The sequence below is a fragment of the Amphiprion ocellaris genome, chromosome 22 (genome assembly GCF_022539595.1).
Source record: "Amphiprion ocellaris isolate individual 3 ecotype Okinawa chromosome 22, ASM2253959v1, whole genome shotgun sequence".
NCBI lineage: Eukaryota > Metazoa > Chordata > Actinopteri > Pomacentridae > Amphiprion > Amphiprion ocellaris.
In genome coordinates, this window is record NC_072787.1 from 1,098,254 (window position 1) to 1,117,980 (window position 19,727).

Consider the following 19,727-nt stretch of genomic DNA (forward strand, 5'->3'; position numbering starts at 1 on the left):
CACCTCCCAGTGTCTCCATCACCAAACCAAAAGAAGATCTAAACAGTCTTGGGTCTTTTACTTCCACCTGTAACCTGTATTTGTGAGGCTAAATAACACCCTGATACCACTGAGACAGTAACACAACAACTTGTTCTTAGAATCCTCAACTGCAGCTCGACAAAACCTGATGCAACAGCAGTTCTTAGAACAAACGAGCCACTCTGCAACCTTATGGTGTTTTATTATCAGATGCAGCCCGGCCCTGGTACGGAGACATCCGTGGTGGAAAGGGTTAAAGTACGAGCAAATCTCAAGGACACTTGGACTGATTCCTTCAGTCTCGTGGTGCATATTTAATACAATGTTTAACTTCACTCATCTATGATATTCTCCTATAAAAACTACCCTCAAGGCCTCCCCACACCAGCAGCTTTGGATTTATTCTGGATCACAGTTCTAAAGTTCTCATCAGATGTCCCGATGCTACTAAATTCATTCCAAAATCAGAAACTACTGCCATTGTTTGGTCATATTAGCAGATTACAACATGTTCCAAGCTTTAAAATAAAGAGTACTTTCCACTGTCAGATAATCTTCTACATATGGAAAATATTGGACACGATGAAGACAGAACGTCCTGGTATATGTATATATTAATATGATAATATATTATAAATGGGTTCCATTTCTGACTTGCTTGAATGGGCCTGGGAACATTTTAGAAGAACGGAGTGTCATTTAATAATGCACCAACACGTGGATGTATGTCACATTAAAGCGTACTTCTGTGGAAGGATACTTGTTAGCTCCAAATCATGTCATCCAGTGTGTTGTATACAGCAATGCAAGTGGATGTGTCGGACAGCTTGTTATTTGACAACAGGCAACTAACACCTCATTCATATACATTTTTATGTGGAGGTACGGCTGGATGGGAGACATTTGCTATATTTTTGTGTTTCACATACAATATTTCAAATTGAAGTGGTGAATAAGGAGAATTCCAGCTCCGGTCTCTCAGCAGAACATCTGCGTAGCTGAGAACTGAACCTGGGTCGTTAGGAGTTGAAGATAAAGTATCCACCCACCCATCCACCCGACTCTTACTTTCCTTCCTCTGCAACACTTCAGCGTCTGTTTTCTCGACTCTTCTCATGTCATCCTTTCAAAGATCCAGCAACTCTTACTTTTCATGCGTGCTCCTTATATTTGCATAAACATTTGCATTCTGAAACATCGCGCTCATTTCCTCTAAATTTCCAGGAGACCAGCTGGTTCCTGAGCAGCTTCTCACACACACAGTTCGTATTCAAACTGCAACACTGTAGGACAAATGCACACAGCAGCTTTCGTTGCAAACAGCCTCGCCTGATAAGAAACACGGCTAACAATGCGATGTCTGCATCAATAGGCCACTTCAGCCCAACATCCAGGAGTCACGTGGGATCAAACCCACATCAAAGCCTGGCCGATGCCACTATGAGAGCGGGGCAACAATGGAACAATAATTAAAGCCACATGGATATCCAGCTACTCCCCCCCGTCACACACACATATCTCTCGCTTCCCCTTTTGTCACAGAAATAGAAAGAGCACCGTTTGATGTCTGTCATAACAATACACCAGCCTTTCCAAACGGTGACATGCAGCTACCTGCCACACAATATGTAAGCAAGTCATTTCCATCCATTTCAATCCAGTAAACACATTTAGTCACTCATCCACGAGGCAGCCGATCATTATTTGGGGCAAGAGGAGCTGTCATAACCAGCAGTAATGCAGCAGCAATACATAACAAAATGCCAAAGCGCTTCCAGTGCACTGTTTAATGAGGCAATATACAAGAATATGCTTTGGCTGTATTGATTCAGCTACTTTTTTATCCATTCATGAATAGTCAGGCTCATTTACTTCATTTATCATGTAATTAATATCCAGAATGAGCTCATTTTCCCCCCTTTTTTTCCCTTCATACCAGTCTTTGATTAATGCTCTTTTTTTTCCTTGATGGGACTTGCTCCTTGCTCAGTGTGTGGAAGGATTATTTGAACTGTTTCAGAGGAAATGGAGGCATTTAAGCTCATATATTTAGATCAAATGTTAATAACTGAAGTTGCAGGATCAAATTTTAGGGGAAATACATACATTTTGATGTCTAAATGATGTACTCTTGTTAAAAATGACTTGTATCAGGGTGGACGGAGTCTTTATTGTGGTTTGTAATCAGTATGAATTCATCTGCGCATGGAGTTTTATATCACTTCATAGCAGCAGCTGTAGATTTCTGAAGGTCATAACATTTCTTACAATAAACAAAACCTTGTTTCTTGTAAGAAATTGGGTCAATAAAAACTTCTGTCATAACTGTTCGACCTTGCCCTACAGGGCTGCTATACCAGGCGTGATGACATAAGTCACTTGTGCGTAATTGCGCAGCTCCAAGTTGGATGCCCTTATTGCCTTTATCATTGGTGCACTTAAAACTCAGCTCTTCATGGGAAGGGAAAAACAACAAAGAGGGTCTCTTGTACCTCTTGAGCGTCCACGTCTTCCTCGCTGTCAGTGGGCTCCGGAGCTTTCACGAACCACCACTGGATCTCCAAATACACAGACGCGGTTCCGCTCTGGAAAGCGCATGCCATTTCTATGTTTTGTCCCTCTTTTACCGTCATGTTGGAGGGCAGATCCGTGAAGCGACCTGCAGATGGGAGAAGGAGGAGAGGTAGAAGAAGGGAGGAGGAGGAGGAGTGGGTAATAATAATAATGAGGGCAGTTTGTGTGATTTCTGCACAGAAACCCCCCTTGAATTAATCACTTTGACTCGGCTGCTCGTGGCTGCGGTCATGAGAGCACGCGGATGGCGACTACCGGCAGCTGTGTTGTTGGAAGCGAGCGCCTGATAAAGGTGCGTTCTTGTGCTAATTGAAGGAGATGGCGCCCCCCCTCTACCACCGCCCCCCATCCCCACATACTGGCTCGTCTTCATCGGGAATTTACATAACGCACCGTGGCTACATTATTCAGGCACTTAATTACGCGCAGGCTCCAGGTTTTTATGGGATTTTTTTTCACTCTCCGTTTTATTTATGGAGCACTTCAAAAATACCCCCCCCCCCCAAAACTGAAGTGAACCAGAATAAAGACAAGTGTAGAAGAGGGGGGAAAAAAAGAAATGATAAAGCAATTCGTTTTGAAGAAAAGGGAATTTAGCCTAAAGGAGAGCGGAGGCGGCATAAAAAGGAAAACCGTACGTGCAAACTTTAGCACCAAACCCTCATTTACATTCTTTCTGACAAACTAACACACTCTTTATTGGTTTCGTTCATCAGTGATATGTGAGTGCAGCTCTGAGGAGAAGAAAGAGGCTGTTTGAAAGTGGAGATCTGAGCTACATGAAGCAGGGCGCCCTGGATGTGGAGCTTCCCTTTCAGGACCTTGGACAGCCGCGTCCAGGAGCTGTCCGCGGTGCTGAAACCGACGGCTGCTCGCTCACTTTTCATCCGAGTATAAATCTAAGAGAAGTTTCATTTCTCCACCATGCAGCCTGTTTTGATGCATGAAAGAAACGCAGGAGAAAAAACCCGAGCAAACAGCCGCCCAGCTCTCCTCAGCGCGACATGAAATGACTTGATTTCAAACAATCACCAGTTGCATTTTTTTCGTCATCACCAGTGAAAAACAACCACAACCTTCTTCATCTTCCATCGTGAGATTGCTTCTACCATTTCAGTACTTATTACAATCCTTTAAAAATTCCCTCCAAACAGCCTCCTTTGCCGTTTTTTTTCCAGAAAGGCTGCGCACTTTTAACACTTTCTCCGACCGAGCAGCTCCCAACACGCAGGGCAGCAAACCCCGACACGACCACACTCACACGCACTGTTTCTGTACTAAATATGTCCTTCTTACCTTCAAAAGAGAATCCGAATTGAACACAAAATCCGGCTAGGAAAACAAATCCAACAGTATCATGAGAGGTCCACATCATTCCAAATGAAGCGGTTGTTTTTTTTTACATCAGCCGAAGGTGGGAAAAGACGAATCTTTCCAAAGGGGGAAAAAAAAATCCTACACCAGCAAAATCAAACAGTTGCTGGGCGAGCGTGTTTAAACGGAGATTTCCGGAGGTTGATCATGCTGGAAAACTACAGCTTGTCGTTGCTGAAGTTCTTTTTTTTCCCTCCCTCTCTTTGTCTCTCTGCGGGAGAGACTGTCGACTGCTAGGCTGAACTGAAGTCTGTGGAATAACCGGGCTGCGGTCTTCTTCTGCGCTACCGGAGAGACGTCAGTCTAGTAGATCACTGTGGCATCCTCACACTCCACACCTCTGCAAATCTAGTCCTCATCCGGCCCTTTACTGTCACCTTGACCGCTTGATTTAAAAAAAAATAAATAAAAATGCGCCGTGCGTTCCGGCGCCAAAAAAAATAATGCGTCTTACTGAGGTTTTTTTTTTTTTTTTTTTTTTTTTTTTTTTTTTTGCAAAGGATGAGGAGTTTGCTGCTTGTTTTCTTTTTTTTTTTTTAATGCTGTACTTTTTAAATCTATTTATAGGCCCTCCACTGATACTTTTCAACAAAACAGAGGCGAGCAGAATAGAAAACTTCCTCCCTTAAAGCCGTAAATTCTCTAACCTAAAGAAGGTGCGTATTTAGTGCGGGTGCGCCGAGGGCTTGATTCGGTCAGCAGCGCGTCTAAAAAGGCTATGAAACAATATTGTAGCATCAGACGGGAGCAAACAGGAGGAGGGGGATGCGGAGGTGGACCAGCGACCCGGCAAGTGCAGGGCAAGTACAGCATGTCCTGAGTCATTAACCTGGAAGCGGTCCTACTGGAATATTATTAGTCTCCCGGGCAGAGTGAGAACACTTTGCCCTTTGTTGCGATGGGCACAAATCGAGCCACTCCTAATATTTGCTATTAATTGAAATGGGGACCAATCAGGGATCATCCTTTTGGAGACTAGCGCTTCTTCTTCTTCTTCTGGACAATCACTGGTTCCTGCTGTCATTAAAGCTCCATGGATCTAAATCAGAGGTGTCAAACTCATTCCAGTTCAGGTTCCACATTCAGCCCAGTTTGATCTTGAGTGTTCCAGACCAGTAAAATTACAGTGTAATAACCTATAAATAACCACGGCTTAAAAATGTTCCATTTGTTTTAGTGCAAAAAAGTACATTCTGAAAATATCAATTTAAGTTTAAAATCAGTAAAACTCTGATGTCAGCCTTTTTAACTTCATATAAGCAACGATGCATCACACTGAATTATTTATTAAATCCACTCACTGTAGGATTTAGGAATCTTTTCTTTCTTTCTTTAAAAACAAAACACAAACAAACAAACAACAAGACGTGGAGTTAGATGGTGTGCACCTACTGAGCCCTCAGGAGTTTCTACTGTATCCTAAAATAGGTTTACAAAGAAAGCTCCTCAGATCTTTAAAAATAACAAACAAAACAAAAACATGGCATTGTTTACAAGCAGCTCCTCCTCAGTACAGGAATGAGCCTTTTCACTCTGGAGCTCCCTATGACAAGGACCAGGCAGCAGTTATGCTATTCTGACTCCACCTTTCTACTACCTTTAACTATCTTCCTTTAAAAGTTACCACATTCAGTACAGAGGCTGCCACTTCTCTGTCAGTCCCTCATTTACATCGTTAATACTTTAGATGCATGAGTGGGTGAAAAATAACCCAGTGAGCCCGTTTCTTGCTATGTCTTCTATCTATCTGAAAAGTTTTTATCATTCCATATTCCGGCTATTCCTCAAAAAACATGTTTTCGATATCAGAACATTTACATTTTTAAGTTGGCTTTAACACATTTAAAGAAATAGTAACATCTGTATTACTACCCCAAGCTCTTTATCACTGATAATATCATACAGAGGTGATGGAGGGATGGAGAGCAGCAGCAGCTGGAGGAAAGAAATGGATGTTGACATTCTTCTGTTGCTGTTCTGTGTAATATTCTTCTCTTTAACTTATCAAATTGTTCATTTCAAACATGAAATCATTCTTGTGTGAACAAAAATATAATACAAACAATAAAAGAAATGATTATTCTTAACCAAAATGACAACAGTGATGTAAAAACACATTGATTCTTCTTTGAGTCACTTTTGACCCACTTGTGTTAGAATGTAGGTCCACTCACTGGAGCACCTAAGGGTTAAGTGGAAGTAAAAAATCAGCCACAGCAATGAAGACAAGGAGACTTTTTTCTGATCCACGAAGGTAAACGTTGGTCATTTGTCCTCACAGCTGTGAAGTTAAAAGAATCTGAGAGAGTTTTGTTAGGTGGAAAATTCACATAACAGCCAATAATTTAAGGAGTTAACAGCTTCAATCAAAGAGCTGAAAACCTTGAAAGAAGAGATCAGTTCTGAAAACATCGAAGTTCATACAAACAGCTTCATCATAGAATGAGAAAAGACAAAAACAAAGAAGACAAAAATGCCTGAATGGACTTCATAAAAGCATTAAACTTTAGCCATGACAAAACATTATTCACCCAAAACACGGAAAAAAGTTTAGACTTTGGCCTCTGTGGCTTCATATAAGCAACAGATTGTCAGAAAGTGAAGGTAAGAAGCTGGAACACTTTGCTCTCTGCACATGTCAGACATGCAGGATCCAGACAATGTATTAAACACCTCAATGAGACAAACCAAGACCAGTTACCTTGAAATAGTCTAAATAACTGAGTGCGTTCGGGCTTCATGAGATTATTTACCTTTGATGAAACAAGAAATTAATCACATTTGGATTTCATGACCTTCTTGAATATCATTTTTATTCAGTTTTTTGTGTTATTGAAATCGAAACAAGGTAAAATGAAAAACAGAATTATAAAACAGCTCAAGGTCGTAAAATAAATAAATAAATAAATAAATATTCGCAGGCATCTAAATGTACACAAATACATTAGAAAACTAAGGATTTAAATTGCAGACTACATAAAGTGACTTCATCCTAAATCACTGCTGTGCATTTTCCTCAAATTAATGAAAATATGAACACCGATGCATTAAAGACAATTTCTAATGGTTTACAGATATAAATAGGAAATCCCAGAGTAAGCACATGGAACTGGTTTTCTCACATTTGGAATACAACAAGTGTGCTGAAAGTAATAATTCTATAATTTATTTGCAAATATGTTTCTCTATCAGCAAATTAAGAAATGCCACATATACGCAGCAGGAAAATGGAACAAACACTAAAGAGGGAGTTACCCTACTAAATGTGTAAATGAATTTTGAGCTCGTAATTGAACTTAATTCAATTTGTGAATGCGGTTGATTGTTTTGTTTTTTCTCCTTTAAAACAGGATTGTTGCACATTTGGTTTATTTATTGAATAATTCATTATGTTTTCATCATTACCATTTTTTATTGTGCATTACATACTCATTAAAATGCTGGTTTGTAATTATCATTTAATTATTATGCCACATGTGGCATATAAATAAGGCATGTTTGGTCCTCCATACACACCATGTCGTTATGATTTATAGATAACGTCCAGTTTAACTATTGATGAAATCTGGTGAGCAGATTCCCTGGTGAACTGATATGATCCAGTTGACTGTCTATGGTGTTGCACAAGTGTTTCAGTGTCAATCATAAAAGGCTGTTTCAGGACTTTTAGGGAGGCAATTACTGCCTTTGGTTGGACAGCAGCAAACAGAAAGCCTGTGTGGACGCCACTGAAACCTCATCAATCATTAATGCAACTTTGTAGCCAAATGAAAAAACAAAACCCAACAGTTTAAAATGTTAATGTCAGACATTCAACACTTGAATCTCTTTTCATGTAATTCAGGGGTGTCCAACATGCGGCTCATGGGCCAAAAGCGGTCCTCCAGAGGGTCCAGTCCAGTCCTCAAAGTGGAAAAATTCCAGAGAAGACATTAACTGCAGATTGTAAATTAGTAAAACTATAAATTTAAAATAATCTCTAGAACATGACAAGTTGTTTTGATCATGAAGTAAAATACTGGATTGTTCATTGTTCTTTTGTGTCTCATTTTTGTAATATTTTGTCTTGTTTTTTGTAGTTTTGTTATCTTTTTTGTCTGACTTTTGTTGTTTGTCTCATCATTTTGTTGTTTTGTTTTTGCTTTATTTGTTGTTTTGTGTATCGATTGTGTTGGTTTGTTTTTTCTCTCACTTGTGTTGTTAATCTATTTTTTTGTTGTTTTGTTTTTCACTTTTGTTATTTTTGGTCTGTAATTTTTTGTCTCGTTTTTGTCATTTGTTTTTTATTTGGAGATTTATAATTTTTTGTCCAATATTTTTGTCTTTTTTTTGTTTCACGTCATTTGTCTAACTTTTCTTGCCATTTTGTGTCTCATTTTTGTTATTTTTGTGGTATTTTGTCTTGCTTTTGTTTTTTGTTTTTTTTTTGTCTGACTTTTGTCGTTTTGATCATAAAGTAAAATCCTCTGTGGTTCAGTTCCAGATGACTAAATGTTGTGTTCCTTTGTAGACACTCTGTGATCTGGAAGTTGTAATGTGAAAATGATAAACTGAGGCTGAATGTTGATGAAATTGAACTTACTTTCTTAACAAATTTCACGTTGTACATAATGTTTTGTATAAAGATAATGTGAAATGAAAAATCTGAACATTTTTGCACTAAAACAAAGTAAAAAGTTAAAGTTGTTGTTATTTATAGGTTATTATGCTGTGATTTTACTGGTCTGGAACACTGGAGATCAAATTATGCTGAATGCGGAACCTGAACTAAGATGAGTTTGACACTCCTGATGTAAGGAGTCTGTTTCTTGAACCTCTTCCTGAAGCACCCACTTGTGGTGTAGATGTGGATCGCTAACATTCAAATGGAGGCGTCAAAGTTAACAGCTTCCATCCATCCATTATCTGTACACTGCTGTTTGGAGACACACACAAACAAAGATGTGGAAACAGTTTATCAGTCATGGGAGTAAAATATTTGCTACTGATGTGATACTTCAACATGAACTTTAAAATATATTATGGAAACACAGCTACTGATGGTGTTACGACCTGACATCCATGTATTCTAAACTACAATCAACACAGAAACCAAAGAAGGCATATTTAGTCAGTGGAAATCTTTTAAAAATTCAGCTTGGACAACTACAATTAGAAGAGAAATACCCAACCATCGTCTATATACACCGTTTAATCCTGATTAGGGTCATGGGGGACTGGAGTCCATCCCAGCTGACTGAGGGTGAAGACAGTGGACACCTGGACAGGTAACAGTCTATCACAGGGCTACACATAGAGACAAACAAGCACACTCACATTCACACCTACAGTGTCCTTGCTGACAGTTTCTAAGTTGTGGAAACTTGTAAAATGCTGCTTCAACTATTTGTTAAATCGCACATGGACAATACTGCTTCTGTATGTGTTTGGATAAGTCCATGTCCAACCCTCTATTTTCTATTCTAAAGTGAAATTCCCTAATTTTCAGATTTTTAATTATATTAAATATGTTTTTTTTTAGGAGTGTGTCATTAGCAACAGATTATCAGTTATTTTTTTGTTTGTTTAGTTTTTTTTTTGGGGGGGGGTGCGGGTGGGGGGTGGGGGGTGGGGGTTGTTTGTTTGTTTTGGAATCATTCTGCCATACCAAAGGCTGCCTCTGCACACTGCTTATTCATGGCCTTGTGTATTCTTACTACCTTTATCATTTCGCCTGAAAATTGCTTTACTTGCAGGTAAGAAGAGTTAGAGCTTCATGAATTATAATTTCACTTGTCCTGTATTTCCTCTGCCAAAGTGAGGTTTGTCAATAGTGCTGCCTGTTTGTCTGTTTGTCAGATACATAAGAAACCCGTCCAAATTTCATGAAACTTGTTGTAGAGGAGGAGCATGGCAAAAAGAAGGTCCTTTCACATTTCAGCACAGATCCACTTCTCTTTCATTACAGTGCTGAGAGAGACACTGGCTTTGGCCCAGGATGTGCTCTTCTAGTGCTTTTCTGGTTCTGATATTGTTATGGAGATTAAGAAAAATGAATAATTTATGTGTTTAATAGTACAAGAATCTTTTTCCAACTCATCCATTAAATACGGTTCTGTGATGTTCATCAGAGATTATGAAGCATTAAAGAGATGCTTGTAAAACCAGCTGGAACTTGACCCTAAACCATCATTTGGTGTTATTTATTAAGGGTTGAAACTCTTAAAAGCTTAGTCAACCTGCTTTATCAGGACTGTGTGGGTGAAATATCACATTCAGACAGCCTCCATCAAGGTCAAAAGGTGACTGAGAACATTTAATTTTTAAAAGTTCAACCAGTCTTTAGGTGTGGGAGAAAAAAAAAAAACAAGAGAAACAGTAAAACAAAGCTATACCTTACACAGTAATGTTACACCTGCTAACAGAATGAGTGTATATCAGACACTGTACATTCAATCCAATGTTAGTGATGCATTATTTTAAATGTTAATTTACAAGATTATTATTTTTTCTTTTGTTGTTGTTAAAAAAAATGAGAGCAATACCACAGGTTAAGATTAGAACAAGTTTAAGCTGTTCAAAAATGCAAGAAAAAAAATCATAGCTTTCTTATTCTTGTCGTTAAATGTTTCCATACATATCCATATATCTATTTATTAATCTTATAGTGGCAGTGGTACATTTCACTTTTTTCATGTGTGTGCTTTTACTTTTTTTAACTTTATTAATATTAGTAGTGGCTGCACGGTGGATCAGTGGTTAGCACCGTCGCCTTGCAGCTAGAAGATCCCCAGTTCATGTTTTCCTGGGATCTTTCTGCATGGAGTTTCCATGTTCTCTCTGTCCATGTGTGGGTTTTCTCCAGGTTCTCCAGCTTCCTCCCACAGTCCAGAAACATGCTGAGGTTAATTGGTGATTCTAAATTGTCTGTAGGTGTGAATGTGAGTGTGATTGTTTGTCTCTATGTGTAGCTCTGTGATAGACTGTTACCTGTCCAGGTGTCTCCTGCCTTCACCCTCAGTCAGCTGGGATAGACTCCAGCCCCCCATGACCCTAATCAGGATTAAACGGTGTATAGACAATGATGGATGGATTATTATTACTATATAGTATATTAGTAGTATTATTAGTAATATGCCATTAAACTACCACAATGATATGATATGATTTCTTTATTTTCGTGTCCAACCCTCATGGGTTTACCAGCATTGCAGCAGAACATCCAGAACACATTATTCTGCTGCTCAGTTCTCAAACTAAACATGTTCCTTCTATCCCAGACATCAAAATGAAACTCTGCCATGAAAAAGGTTCCTCTTCTAAAACATAACTCTCGTTTTTCATGGTCATCCAACCAAAAGGAATCAGAATAAACACAGGACATCTTCCTGAAAAGTACCTCCCTGATATCTTCATCTACAGGACAGTAAAACATCCAGTGAATCTCATTCTAAATCATACAACAAACAGAGTCTGTCCTTCTCTGGAACAGCATTAAACCTCCCAGTCTCTAAAGCTGATGGCTCCTGAACCATCTGAGCACTAGCATCTAACTGAGCGCTCAGGGATCTCTGTGTTTTGCTTAAATTCTACTTCACATCAGGTTCCACACTGTATCTGTCCTTTATAAGACAATAAGTTTGTAATTTTGGTTTATACCAAACATCAACAGACCATTTTTCTCTAAAACTGATGGACATATTAGTCCTCATCTCCTGAATATCACAGAATAAACGATGACTTGTTCAAATGAAATAAAGATTTTAGCTCATTAGCCCAGAGGTGATGACTGGAGATGCCCCAGTTAAACATCTTTATAGTGATTCACTGATTGGACATTTTCACCAGTCTGTTCCAAAGACGAAGCATTTGGCATTTATGTCTGATGTATTAACGTGTTCATTTCACCCTTTAAACCATGTTGAAAGCACCTTACAGACATTATTATTATCATTTTGTTGTTTGATTTTATTTTATTTTGTAAGCAGTGTAGGCAATTAGCTTCATTGTGATTTCCTGTTCTCTCTCATGTGTCTGGCATACTGTAAATATTTTACAATGCATCCGTGCATCACTGCTTTCACATGAAACGGTTGAACAGTGAGCAAAGTGCTTCTTTGTTAACTTGGAGTCAGTGCTGAGGCCAGCTGGGCTCCAGTTCCACCTCAGTATGAACCTACAAATCACCACTGAAGGATTCTGCTCTTCGCCATGCCAAAGTCATCTCTGCAGAGAAAGCTCATGTTGGTGTCTGATTTCCAGCTGTTCCTGCAGCAGAGAAGTCCAGTGGAACACTCAGAGAACAGAGAATGAAACTGACTCAAGGTCCACTGGCTAGCTTTTATTTTAAACTTTGTACTGCATCTCACAGTTGATTCTGCTGTAAAGAAGTTCAGAAAATTTCAAACTTTCGCACTTGGTTGAAAATATTTGAACGCAGCGGCGTGTTAGTAAAATATTTACTGTTTTATCTGATGAGGAGAGAGGTAGAATAAATGTCATGCTGTGTTACTGGTTTATATTCTCTCCCTGTCTCTTTTTGTTTCCTACTTTGTTGAGCTTTTTGAATAATTACTTTGGAAATTACTTAATTCAAATTTAATTAAAACAAAGAAGAAAAAGCTCCAATCACTGCATTTTCACTTCACAGTGTGACAGTTCATTAACTGAGCTGTGAAACTCCTCCAGGAAAATCATTTACAACCATGTAATATAAAAATATATTAGAAGAAAGATCTAAGAAATTCTTTTTAGATAAAAATCTGGGAACCCTGCTGTGAAAACAAGACAGCCTCTTCTAGACATGTGAATGTGCATTTGTAGCCCTTTGCTTTGATACAGTGTGTTTGATTAAACTGTTAATTCACTGCTGGATTATGAGCAAACACACCATCACACCACATCAGAGGCACCAGGCTTCACTTCAACGACAGGATCAGATCTGACCCGTTCAGTCCTGGTGTTTTTCTGGACACTTTTTCTAACTGAAGACTAAAAACAGCATCAGTTGTTTCTTCAAATGCCTAAATATCAAATGTTTGTGTAGTTGAAAAAGGCCTAATAATTCTCAACCAGACATTATTCTAGTCACACAGATACCTGAGCTCTGGGGCCAAAAGGATATTTATTTCTCATTTTCCCCCAAATTACTTAGTAGAAGATGAAAATCACCTGGACTGTTTGAAACTGTAATGAAATTAAAAAATAAAAGAATATGTTGTGTGTTATGTTTTAGGTATGGCGGCTCCTCTGCCATAAAACACTGAAAAGAATCCCTGTTATATAGACTACCGTTCGAAAGTGTGGGGTCACTTAGAAATGCCCTTATTTTTTGAAAGAAAAGCAGTTTTTTTTCAGTGAAGATGACATTAAATGAATGATAAATCCAGTGTAGACATTGTTAATGTGGTAAATGACTATTGTAGCTGGAAACGGCTGATTTTTAATGGAATATCTCCATAGGGGTACAGAGGAACATTTCCAGCAACCATCACTCCTGTGTTCTAATGCTACATTGTGTTAGCTAATAGTGCTGAAAGGCTCATTGATGATTAGAAAACCCTTGTGCAATTATGTTAGAACATGGATAAAAGTGGGAGTTTTCATGGAAAACATTACATTGTCTGGGTGACCCCAGACTTTTGAACAGTAGTATAATTTCACTAGTACGTGGTCATTTAAGAAAGGCAACAGGATATAGGAATATGTTTCATGCAAGCACAATAGGAACATAAGTGACAGAGGCTGAGAGGCCACACAGGGCATCATTATTAGAGAAAAAAATAATGCAGATAACTAAAACAAAAGAAAAAACAAAACAAGAAAAAAAGTTAATTCATTAAATAATTTCCCAATTTGTTCTACCCACCCATTCAGCAATCAAGTAAACCAGCCATTGTGAATTCATCAGCCACACATTTTAATAAATAATCTGTATAATAGCTGAATCAAAATTGAATAAATTATTTGAGAGCCTCAACTTTGGATTCAACTTTATGGAGGCTGCCTGAGAACCTCTTCACCTCTTAGAAAAAGCAGAAAATAGTTTAACCCATCCCTACGAATGACTAATAGCTGCAGATCAGCTGTCCAACCAGTTGCTGTCTTGAAGAGCGTCCTAATCATCTCCACAGATCCTGCCCATAACATCTCTGATGCTTTTCACCAGAAGGTGCCTACTAAGCTCAAGGGCTATGACAACTTCTTTCCAATGGAGACTGACTCAAGCCTGTGTGTGATGAGTTCTTCCAACAGGACAACATGCTCAGTTTGGGCATGAAGATGAAGCAGAGTGCTTTCCCTGGTATTGAAGCCCTGAGCTATGCAGAGGTCATGTGTTTAGTAAAAGGAATGAACTTCTCTGTGGTTGTTTAATAGAGCTAACAGAGCTGATGGAAGAGCTTGTGATGTGGGTGAGACCAAGTGTACAGAGACCATGACAAGGTCAGGACTTTGAGGGGTGAGACCAGCGCAAAGCTCTCACTGCATGGCAAATTCATAACATAATATGATATATACACCAATCAGCCACAACATTAAAACCACTGACAGGTGAAGTTAAAATCACTGATCATATTGGTTCTATGTGGTGTTCTGCTGGAAAACTTTGGACTTTGGCGTCCGTGTTGATGAGATTTAGACACCAAAATAATCATTGTCCCAGAACAAGCACACTGGTGTACTCCTACAGGAAAATGCACCTCACCTGATAGTTTGATGTCGCAAAAACATCAATCAGGAGAATCTTGAGGAACATGGAAATCACGTAAGACATTGATTTGACCTCCAAACTTCCCAGACCCCATTCTGATCAAGCATCAACAGGATGCAGTGGGACAAGTTTGATTCCCAGAAGCCCCACTGCACAACCCAGAGCACCCAAAGGATCCACTGCTAACATCCTGGTGCCAGAGACCACAGGACACCCTGAGAGGTCCTCTGGTCCAGACCCCGTAGGACACCCTGAGAGGTCCTCTGGTCCAGGCCCCGTAAGACACCCTGAGAGGTCCTCTGGTCCAGGCCCCGTAGGACACCCTGAGAGGTTCTTTGGTCCAGGCCCCGTAGGACACCCTGAGAGGTCCTCTGGTCCAGACGCAATGGTTCAGAGCATTTTTGACCACATAAAAGGGACAAACACAATATTAGGCAGGTGGTCAGAATGTTATTCCTGTACAACCTATTGCATTCTCACACCAAACTAGTGCATTGGACTTGCAATATATACACTATTCAGCCACAATATTAAAACCACTGGCAGGAAAAGTGATGAAAATGTTTGACATGGCACCAGCCATCTTAGTAAGCAGTATGTTACAGAATATACACTGTTTTTCTCTTGGATGCTGTTTTACAGATGAACTAAAGTTTATTGCAGTTAATTTAGCTGATATCTCCTCTAGACAGTAGCTTCGTTTCCCATCTACTACTTGTGAAGACAGATGAGGAAGGATTGTAGCTGTTAACAGTTACACAAAATTTCAATCAGATTTTAAGTTACATTATGGGTGCATTTGAAGCAAGAAGTTTTACATCAAATCACAGTAATTTTGTTAAAAACAATTGACAAACAATGGGCAATTTAGTGGTATCTCCACAGTTCTGATCTTGACAGGCCTTCAAATAAAGGTCATCATGGTTCCCATCTGAATTACTGTTACAGGCAGTAGAGGGCAGTGTCACTTGGATGAAAACAGTTGTTTTGGGACACTTTAGGCCTATTTGATAGGCTGATTCCAGTGGTACTTCTGACTCAATATACTGGACTAAACATACAGTTTGTTATATGAAAATAAGGGTTCAGCACATTCCCAACAGAACCTTTTTCCTGTCAGTATGTGACGGACTTCAACCTCACAGACCGTAATGGTGCAAAGTAAAATGTACAGACAATTTAACTGACCAGGTAACTACCTGACCCATAAATAGTCTTTCTCACACTTTAATTCCTGCATACTGCAGGGTGTAGAGGATAATCTGACCCCATTGTTTCTAGATTCAGGTTTGCTTCCTTATTTGGGGGAGATTTCAGCTTTTAACCAGTTTGAGACGGAACATCAACATCTACAGAGCAATATGTTCTGGTGTCTCGATGTTCAGCTGCTGCAAACATGGATCATCAGGGTAAAAAAAAGTAATGAAGCAGTGTCACCTCTGCTGCAGCAGAACTCAGTGCATCTCCACTGTCAAGAAATACCATCTGCCCTGCCAGTACAATAGCCATTAGGCAGTGAAACCACAGTTTAGCTGGTTCCCTGCCAGCATCCATTTTGTCAGCCTGAGCACACTCCACAAGGCTCGCTGAGTGCAACAGAGTGCATCAAAAAAATAATTGAACACTTTTTACAGGGTGATGATGCAAGCAGTAATTAATTGCCTTTGCATTCAGTAATGTTCATTAATGTGGCTGCCACAATAATAATGCTTTCTACCAAACTGTCTCATCTCTTCTTATCTTGCTTGCCAAGGATTCATGGTTATAATATCTGGTTGTAGAGCATGACTAGCATACCAATAAGACCCTGAAGCCTCTAGTAACCACTGTACGGTGTGCAGCATCTACAACAGTCATGTCTCTAATGTACACTGGGGTGAGGGTTAGGGTTAGGGGGTTAGGGGATTAGGGGTTAGGGGATTGGGGTTGGGGTTAGGGGTTAGGGGGGTTAGGGTTAGGGGGTTAGGGGGGTGGGGTTAGGGGGTTAGGGTTAGGGGGTTACTGTTAGGGTTAGGGTTTAGGGGGTTAGGATTAGGGGTTAGGGGGTTATGTTTAGGGTTAGGGATTGAGGGTTAGGGAGTTAGGGTTAGGGATTAAGGATTAGGGTTCGGTTTAGTGGGCTAGGGTTAAGGGTTAGTGGGTTGGGGTTAGGGTTAGGATTAAGGGTTAGGGTTAGTGGGTTAGGGTTAAGGGTTAGTGGGTTAGGGGTTAGGGTTAGGGGGTTATGGTTAGGGGGTTAGGAGTTAGGGGTTATGGTTAGGGTGTTGGGTGTTAGGGGGTTAGGGTTAGGGGGTTAAGGGTTTATGGTTAGGGTTAGGGGGTTAGGGGGTTATGGTTAGGGGTTAAGGGGTTAGGGTTAGGTATTAAAGGTTAGGATTAGGGTGTTAGGATTAAGGTTTGTGGGTTAGGGGGTTAGGGGTTAAGGGTTAGGGTTAGGGGGTTAGGGGGTTAGGGTTAGGGGATTAGGGTTAGGGGGTTACTGTTACGGTTAGGGTTTAGGGAGTTAGGATTAGGGGTTAGGGGGTTATGTTTAGGTTTAGGGGTTAAGGGTTTGGGAGTTAGGGTTAGGGATTAAGGATTAGGGTTTGGTTTAGTGGGCTAGGGTTAAGGGTTAGTGGGTTGGGGTTAGGATTAGGGATTAAGGGTTAGGGTTAGTGGGTTAGGGTTAAGGGTTAGTGGGTTAGGTGTTGGGGTTAGGGGTTATGGTTAGGGTGTTGGGGGTTAGGGGGTTAGGGGTTAGGGTTAAGGGTTATTGGGTTAGGGGTTAGGGGGTTATGGTTAGGGTGTTGGGGTTAGGGTTAGGGGTTTAGGGTTAGGGGTTAAGGGGTTAGGATTAGGTATTAAGGGTTAGGATTAGGGTGTTAGGGTTAAGGTCTGTGGGTTAGGGGGTTAGGGTTAAGGGTTACGGTTAGTGGGTTAGGGGTTTATGGTTAGGGTTAGGGGGTTAGGGTATTGGGGGTTAGGGTTAGGGGGTTATGATTAGGGTTAAGGGTTAGGGTTAGGGGGTTATGTTTAGGAGTTAAGGGGTTAGGGTTAGGTATTAAGGGTTAGGATTAGGGTGTTAGGGTTAAGGTTTGTGGGTTAAAGGGTTAAGGGTTAGAGTTAGGTTAGGGTTTATGGTTAGGGTTAGGGGTTAGGGTTAGGGGGTTAGGGGTTAAGGGGTTAGGGTTAGGTATTAAGGGTGAGGATTAGGGCGTTAGGGTTAAGGTTTGTGGGTTAGGGGTTAGGGTTAGTGGGTTAGGGGTTTATGGTTAGGGGGTTAGGGGTTAGGTTAGGGGGTTATGGTTAGGGATTAAGGGATTAGGGTTAGGTATTAAGGGTGAGGATTAGGGCGTTAGGGTTAAGGTTTGTGGGTTATGGTTAAGGGTTAGTGGGTTAGGGGTTTATGGTTAGGGTTAGGGGGTTAGGGGGTTGGGGGTTAGGGTTAGGGGGTTATGTTAGGGTTGGGGTTAAGGGGTTAGGGTTAGGTATTAAGGGTTAGGATTAGGGCGTTAGGGTTAAGGTTTGTGGGTTAGGGGGTTAGGGTTAGTGGGTTAGGGTTAAGGGTTAGTGGGTTAGGTGTTGGGGTTAGGGGTTAAGGTTAGGGTTAGGGGTTAGGGTTAGGGGATTATGTTTAGGAGTTAAGGGGTTAGGGTTAGGTATTAAGGGTTAGGATTAGGGTGTTAGGGTTAAGGTTTGTGGGTTAGAGGGTTAAGGGTTAGGGTTAGGTTAGGGGTTTATGGTTAGGGTTAGGGTTAGGGGTTAAGGGGTTAGGGTTAGGTATTAAGGGTGAGGATTAGGGCGTTAGGGTTAAGGTTTGTGGGTTAGGGGTTAGGGTTAGTGGGTTAGGGGTTTATGGTTAGGGTTAGGGAGTTAGGGTTAGGGGGTTAGGGTTAGGGGGTTAGGGGTTATGGTTAGGGGTTAAGGGATTAGGATTAGGTATTAAGGGTTAGGATTAGGGTGTTAGGGTTAAGGTTTGTGGGTTATGGTTAAGGGTTAGTGGGTTAGGGGTTTATGGTTAGGGTTAGGGGGTTATGGTTAAGGTTAGGGGTTAAGGGGTTAGGGTTAGGTATTAAGGGTTAGGTTTAGGGCATTAGGGTTAAGGTTTGTGGGTTAGGGGGTTAGGGTTAGTGGGTTAAGGGTTTATGGTTAGGGTTAGGGGGTTATGGTTAGGTGTTAAGGAGTTAGGGTTAGGTATTAAGGGTTAGGATTAGGGTGTTAGGATTAAGGTTTGTGGGTTAGGGGGTTAGGGGTTAAGGGTTAGGGTTAGTGGGTTAGGGGTTTATGGTTAGGGTTAGGGAGTTATGGTTGGGGTCATAGGAGTTAGGTATTAGGGATAAGGATTAGAGAGTTAGGGTTAAGGTTTGTAGGTTAGGGAGTTAGGGGTTAAGGGTTAGGGTTAGTGGGTTAGGGGTTTATGGTTAGGGTTAGGGGGTTAGGGGGTTGGGGGTTAGGGTTAGGGGGTTATGTTAGGGTTGGGGTTAAGGGGTTAGGGTTAGGTATTAAGGGTTAGGATTAGGGCGTTAGGGTTAAGGTTTGTGGGTTAGTGGGTTAGGGGTTTATGGTTAGGGGGTTAGGGGGTTAGGTTAGGGGGTTATGGTTAGGGGTTAAGGGATTAGGGTTAGGTATTAAGGATTAGGATTAGGGCGTTAGGGTTAAGGTTTGTGGGTTATGGTTAAGGGTTAGTGGGTTAGGGGTTTATGGTTAGGGTTAGGGAATTATGGTTAAGGTTAGGGGTTAAGGGATTAGGGTTAGGTATTAAGGGTTAGGTTTAGGGCGTTAGGGTTAAGGTTTGTGGGTTGGGGGTTAGGGTTAGTGGGTTAAGGGTTTATGGTTAGGGTTAGGGGGTTATGGTTCGGTGTTAAGGAGTTAGGGTTAGGTATTAAGGGTTAGGATTAGGGTGTTAGGATTGAGGTTTGTGGGTTAGGGGGTTAGGGGTTAAGGGTTAGGGTTAGTGGGTTAGGGGTTTATGGTTAGGGTTAGAGAGTTATGGTTAGGGTTAGGGGTCATAGGAGTTAGGTATTAGGGATAAGGATTAGAGAGCTAGGGTTAAGATTTGTAGGTTAGGGAGTTAGGGGTTAAGGGTTAG

The 19,727-nt window shown here is 40.6% G+C and overlaps 1 protein-coding gene across 1 annotated transcript in view; it reads right to left on the reverse strand.

The window, feature by feature from the left end:
• vstm2a (V-set and transmembrane domain containing 2A) overlaps positions 1 to 4,668 on the reverse strand; it is an 86,881-nt gene extending 82,213 nt beyond the window's left edge. Inside the window, exons 1-2 of the mRNA XM_023265455.3 lie at positions 3,892 to 4,668; positions 2,514 to 2,680 (exon numbers count right to left, since the gene is read on the reverse strand). Of these exons, the coding sequence (XP_023121223.1) occupies positions 2,514 to 2,680; positions 3,892 to 3,970 (246 nt within the window). The 5' untranslated portion in view covers positions 3,971 to 4,668. The remainder of the gene's footprint in view (positions 1 to 2,513; positions 2,681 to 3,891) is intronic.
• Positions 4,669 to 19,727: the final 15,059 nt, after the last annotated feature.